Consider the following 6667-nt stretch of genomic DNA (forward strand, 5'->3'; position numbering starts at 1 on the left):
ACAAATTCTCAGCTCGGCTCACCTTTATAGGCTAACATAAAGTTACATTATAGTCGACAGGGACGAAAAGAAAATGTTGGAGCATTATCCACCGATGCAAAAGGCAAACGGTTGCTTGACCACTTTGCAGCTCTTTTAATTGCTGTCAACACCAAATTACTTCCACTGAATCAGGACCAGTTTCATTTTTAACATTAAATCTTGATGGTAAAATTGATTGAAACAGAAAAATTGCAGAGTCGTACTGTGGAATACGTGAACATCTTCCTCTAATATAATTGTTAATGTAGATAGTAGAATATAATTTAAATTTGTAGTTTCAAGTGAAATTATTATTATTATTATTATTATTTTGAAAATTGTCAATGGCTTAAAAATAGGAGATTGAATCTGGATCTACTTTTTACTGCTTTTTAAATTTTATTACTAACTGATTTGAAAAAAAGTTTCTATTAAGCGATTATGTAGGAGACACAAAGCTTGCACTATCATGCATCATAGTTCACTCACTTAACTTTACTTTGATAAGATTTTGTTTGGTAAAGTTTTTTGAAAAGGTGTTTGTGCTTTTTAAAAGTTCAAATTTTTTATTTTGTGTTTAGTAAATAAAAAAGATTATGTAGTCTAATGTATTTGTGTAAATTTTTTTATTGTAGGTAATATAGTATGCCAACAGATGTCGAAGGAGTGAAAATGACCATTCAATTTATGCTTGAAGAAGCACGATCAATTTGAGGTTGCAGAAACTCAACAATGGTGAGAGAAGAAAACCAATGAGAGAAGAGAGGCAAAGAGCAAAAGGAAAAAAGTGAAAGGTAAACTTGGTGAAGTAAAATAGAGCATCTCAAAAATGAGACTCATTACAAGAGTTGATATATATATACTGTAATTCAGAGTACCTAACTAACTCTACCGTAGTTACTTTCTAATGATACATCTAACAGATTTCTAAATTCTAACTAAGGTAAATTAATGATACAATTAGTGAACTTAGTTAACTAACCGCCTAATGTAATAGATAGTACAAGGCTGATATCCAAGTTGATGATATCACCTATATCAACTAACACCTCCTTTCAAACTAGGAGTGTGAATATCCAGCAATCCTAGTTTGACATAGCAAGGCTAAAAAGGACCCAGAGCTAGTGATTTTTTGTAAGCAAATCCGATGTTTGGTTGGCCGAGGTAACTGACAGGAGTTTGAGAATTCCTTCATTGGCTTTATCGCACACAATATGTCTCAATGTGCTTGATTTGTTCGTGCAATACCGGATTAGCAGCCATATGAAGAGTGAATTGGCTGTCGCTGTATAGCGTGAAAAGCCAATCATGATCAACTCCAAGAACCTGCAACAACCTCAACCGCCAAAGACCTTCACATGTGGCATTCGCAAGCGCTCGATATTTGGCCTCAGAGGAAGATTGAGACACAGTTTGCTTCTTACTACTCTTCCAAGAGATCAAAGAGGTGCCTAAAAAGAAACAGTAGCCTAAAACGGATCGTCTTGAATCGGGACATGTAGCCCAATCATCATCGGTAAAATCAGTAAACGTGAAATCAGTGTTGACATGAAAGAAAAGACCATTCACTGGTGCATTCTTCAAATATCTTAGCACTCTTATAGTAGCCTTATGATGCGCAGTGGTTGGAGAGCCAACTACTGATTCAGTTTTCCAACAGCGAAAGCAGTGTCCGACCTTGTGTTAATAAGATATTAAAGCTTTCTAATCAATCTCCGATAGGGTGTGGGATCATCCAATAGGGTGCCCATGTCTTTAGCTAAGTGACTTGAATAATCCATAGGTGTGGAAATAGGCTTGCAATCTAACATCCCAAATTCCTCTAACAAAGTAGTGATATATTTCCTTGATACAAAGCTAAATCTTTTGTATTATATGCCACCTCCATGCCCAGAAAATACTTAAGTTTTCCAAGATCCTTGATGCAAAAACGAACATCCAAAATCTGCTTAATTCGCTCAATCAATGTATCCTAAGATGGTAGTAAATCCCTGGACGTTCGCCTAGTATAAAGTGAATAATATGACTTGGATTGGATATAGCTAGACTCGGATAGAACTGAAACTAAATTGGTATTCCATTGGCAGATCGCTTGTTTAAGTCCATACAAGGACTTGTTGAGCTTGTAAACTAAACCAGCCAGAGGCCCAGAGCATCTAAACCTTGAGGCATCTTCATATACACATCCTCAGGGAGGTCACCATGCAAGAAATCCGTATTGGCGTCTAATTGTTGGAGAAACCGACCTTTTAGGCACTACTATGGGTAGTAGGACTCAGAGTGTGGTCTTGCGCACCACGGGGTTAAAAGTGTCAAAGTAATCGAAACCAGCACGTTAAGTATAGCCCTTTGCTACCAACCTAACTTTATGCATTTTTACTGTCCCATCAGCATTGAATTTAACTTTGAACACCCACTTCGAGTCAACAACATTCTTTTCAGGAGACAAATGAGTAAATGTCCAAGTCTTGTTGTTCTCAAGAGCTTGAAGTTTTGCTTTAATTGGATTTTTTCAACAATCCTACTTCACGGCCTCATCATAAGTCTTCAGTTCTGAGACACTAAACACGGCTAGGGAGAAGGACCTAAACTTCAGAGAGAGATTGGAATATGACACAAAATTTGAAAGATGATACTTGAAAAATGTTGAGTTTGCTATTGTGGATGGCGACAATGCACATTGGTAATCATGTAAGTATCTGGGCTGTTGTCGTGTTCTTGTGGATTTTCTAAGCTCAGGTTGAAGATCGGTTAATGGTGGTGGTATGGGATTTTGAGGAGGGGATTCACAACTAAAAGTGGTGGTGATGCCAATGCAGATGGCATCATAGTGTTATGAATGACCAATCTATGGTTATCATGTTGTGCAATGTCACTGGATGATGATGCAGTATGATTATGCAAGATACTATCAAAAGGATCTAAATTCAAATTGACATTTAAAGGATTAGGGTCATGTACAGTAGTACTAGAGTTATGGCCGTAGAGCCTTTCAATGGAAAAATATTTTCATAAAAATGTGCATGTCCTGAAAGAAAAAGTTCTCGTGTATATAAATCATACGGAACAAAACCTTTAATACTGTGCCTATATCCAAGAAAAATACATTTTCTTGCTTTGGCATTCAATTTCCTTCAATGTCCAGTGCTGGTACATGCAAAAACAAGACATCCAAACACCTTTAAATTTATCAAATCGGGTTTGACAGAATATAAGACTTCAAATGGTGATTGATCATTTAAAACAGACATTGGCAATCTATTAATCAAATGGACAACATATCCCACTACAAAAATCCAAAAAATGATTTTGAAATTCAGGATTTTAAAATGAAAGCTCTAGTCATGCCAAGTATGTGTTAATGTTTACGTTCCACCATTCCATTTTGTTGTGGTGTTTTAACACGAGATTTGATGAATCATGCTTTAGAGTTATAGAAAGTAGTAGGCAAGTTGAATTAAGGGTTATTGTCAGAACTTATAGTCTTTTATTTTCTTTCCAAATTGTGTTTTAGCATAGGCTACAAAATCCTTTATCAATGATTGAGTTTCAGATTTCAACTTCATAAAGTATACCCATGTGAATCGGCTCTTAACATATATTATTGTCAAAAAATAGCGATGATCAGCAATGAAAGGGGTTGCCAAAGGTCCCAAATATCCATATGAATTAAATAAAAAATATCATTAGATTTTGTAGAGCTAAGCTTGAACGGTAACTATTTTTGTTTTGCAAAATGGCAAATTTTACATGGATAATTGTATTCTGAACAAGTAATGAAAGAATGATTTTTTTATAGCAATCATTTTCTTTGCAGGTACATGGCCTAATCTTTAGTGGCACAATTTGGCTATATCATTTGACTTATTCCCTATATCTATATGTAAACTGAATGTATTATGGACTAAATTTTTCCTTAAATCAGGTGTGACTATATGAGCATGATCTATTTTGTCATTAGTAAGCCTAGCATGGGAATGCATGGTGAATGCAATGATGCTTCTTGGTAGTGGTAACATTGGATGTAGTGTTGGATTCGAAAATGTGTAAAGGTCTCCAATTTTCTTAGAAAACTCGATCATCTTCCAAGTATTCTTGTTCTGTATCTCATAGGTTGTGTCAGTATTAGAAAAATGATAATGCAAAAGTTTTATGGCTTTGGAAACTGCTAGTAAGTTAAAAGTAAAACAAGGGACATACAAGACTCCCGTGAGATACTGACGTGTACCCCATAATAATCAGCAACCAAACTCATTCACGAACCGACCTCAAAGAACGGAAACAAACAAAACAGCACATGTCACTAATCATAAGGCCAACGTTATATTCTAAAATCGTTATCCTCAAACAGACTACACTACTCAAACACGACTCTATACAAGTCAAAGATACTGATAACTGCATTCATCAGAGGAATCGGAACCTACGAGGTCCACCACTAACGCACAATATCTATAAAACTAATCCCCCTAACTCATAAAGGCTCAAGTCACATAACACACTCTGATTTTATTATTATCATCTCTTAAAACCACAAATCTGTACCTGGATGACGTATAGCTCGATCAAGGATCCAGGTGCTCGACTGAAAGCTACAGACCTCGGCGCATTCAGGACGGAACATTTGACGCCTACCGTGGGGCCCGATATCTAACCCCACTCTATTTCCACATTACACTTTATTTTCTTCTTTTGCGAAGGGTTTGTCAACCCTCCGACATGGCTGACAACGGAATTCATCAACTCAGTCAGACCGAACTTATGACCCAGATGGCTGAGCTGCAAGCGAAAGTCAAGAGGCTAGCAGAGCTATCAACCCAGAACAGCGAACGAGAGGAGGGCAATTCCAAAGGCTCAACCCAAGGCAGCACCGATCTAATAGGTGTCAACCTCCCCCCCCCCAAGGAGAAGCTAACCTTGGACAACCCATTCTCTGAGGAGATCACGAATTATCAAATGCCGAAGCATTTCACACTCCCTTCCTCTCTTGAGCCATACAAGGGGATTGGTGACCCCCGGGCTCACATTAAAAAATTTCAATCTATGATTTTTTTAACGGACCTAATAACGATCATGTGCTTTGCAGAGCTTTCCCTGCTTACCTTGACGGAGCTGCTTTGCTTTGGTTTTTGAAATTACCTGCAGGATCAATCGCTTCTTTCGAGGAACTAGCAAGGTCTTTCATCGACTACTTTGCAGTGGCACGAATCTACTTATACGGATCAGACTATCTCAGCACCATCCGTCAGGGTCCACAAGAAAGCTTGAAGGATTATATGACTAGATTCACAGATGCCACCATGGAAATACCTGATCTCAACCCTGCCGTCCACCTATATGCCCTCAAAGCCGGTCTCCGACCCGAAAAGTTCAGAGAAATAATCGCGGTTACAAAACCAAAGACACTAGAAGAATTTTGGAAAAAAGCAACAGGACAAATGGAGATTGAAGAACTCCGTGAGGCCGACAAAACTGAAAGAAGACCAAGAAGGGGAGACGATAGAACACCCAGATCGGGGAGCACTAAAGACCTCGGCAAGCCATTCAAGCTCACCACAAAATTTGACAACTACACCAGATTCAATACGAATAGGGAAAAGATAATCAAAGAGATACTCAACGCCAAGATTATAAAACCACCAGCAAGAGCTGGGAGCAACCAAGATCAGCGATTCGTCGACAAGAGCAAACATTGTGCCTTCCACCAAAAATATGGTCACACAACCGACGAGTGCATGATAGCCAAAGATCTCTTAGAAAGATTAGCTCGGCAGGGCCTCCTAGATAAGTACATCAAAGGACGGAAATACAAAGAGAGCGACAGGAACAAAGAGGAACGCCAGCAAACCTTGGCAAGCAAAGATACCAACAAATGGTCAAACAACAACCCACCTAAAGGGGTTATAAACTGCATATCTGGGAGATTCACGGGAGGAGGTGAAACAACCTCGGCACGGAAGCGAAGCTACCGCGCAATGCTAGCAATCAAAGGAACAACGCCACCAAACAACAAAGATACGCAGGACCTAGAAATCACTTTCAACCAAACTGACATATGCTCGGCCACCCCTCACTCAGACGATCCGATGGTAATCTCTATCCAAACAGGCGACCTTTTGGTAAGAAAAGTCCTTTTGGACCCAGGTAGTAGTGCAGATGTCCTCTTTTACTCTACTTTTTTAAAAATGAATCTATCTGAGAAACTAATGCAACCCTCATCCGAAGAATTAGTAGGATTCTCTGGAGAAAGAGTGCCGATCAAGGGTTATATATGGCTAAGGACCACGATGGGAGACGACCCGTTATCAAGAACCTTAGACATACAATACCTAATAGTTGACTTCCCTAGTCCTTACAATATTATTCTCGGAAGACCTGCTCTGAACATGTTCAGAGTAGTCATATCTACTTATCATCTATGTGTTAAATTTCAGGCACAAGGCGGCAAGATAGCGACAATACATTCTGACCGCCAACAAGCTCGGCAATGCTATAATGCAAGCCTAAAAAGATCGGACACAAGCCAGAAACAACGTGAAGTTCAATCAATACATGGCACGAAAGTCTTGCCCCTGGCCGAGCTTGATCCTCGAGGGGACACCCAAGAAAGACCTCAACCAGCAGATGAGCTCCAGAAGATTCAACT

The 6667-nt window shown here is 38.9% G+C and overlaps 1 protein-coding gene across 1 annotated transcript; it reads right to left on the reverse strand.

The window, feature by feature from the left end:
* Positions 1-1221: 1221 nt before the first annotated feature.
* LOC107475287 (uncharacterized mitochondrial protein AtMg00810-like) lies at positions 1222-4645 on the reverse strand. Its single transcript, XM_016094915.1, has 2 exons — positions 4567-4645; positions 1222-1661 (listed from the first exon to the last, which is right to left on the reverse strand). Exons 1-2 carry the CDS (start codon positions 4643-4645, stop codon positions 1222-1224), a joined length of 519 nt encoding a protein of 172 aa, XP_015950401.1.
* Positions 4646-6667: the final 2022 nt, after the last annotated feature.

The sequence above is a fragment of the Arachis duranensis genome, chromosome 2 (genome assembly GCF_000817695.3).
Source record: "Arachis duranensis cultivar V14167 chromosome 2, aradu.V14167.gnm2.J7QH, whole genome shotgun sequence".
NCBI classification, from domain to species: domain Eukaryota; kingdom Viridiplantae; phylum Streptophyta; class Magnoliopsida; order Fabales; family Fabaceae; genus Arachis; species Arachis duranensis.

Coding starts and splice junctions, on each gene's coding strand:
- LOC107475287 (XM_016094915.1), bottom strand. CDS start 4,645: ATGTTCCGTCCTGAATGCGCCGAGGTCTGTAGCTTTCAGTCGAGCACC. Junction 1,662..4,566: donor TCGAGCTATACGTCATCCAG/GTACAGATTTGT, acceptor AAACTGAATCAG/TAGTTGGCTCTCCAACCACT.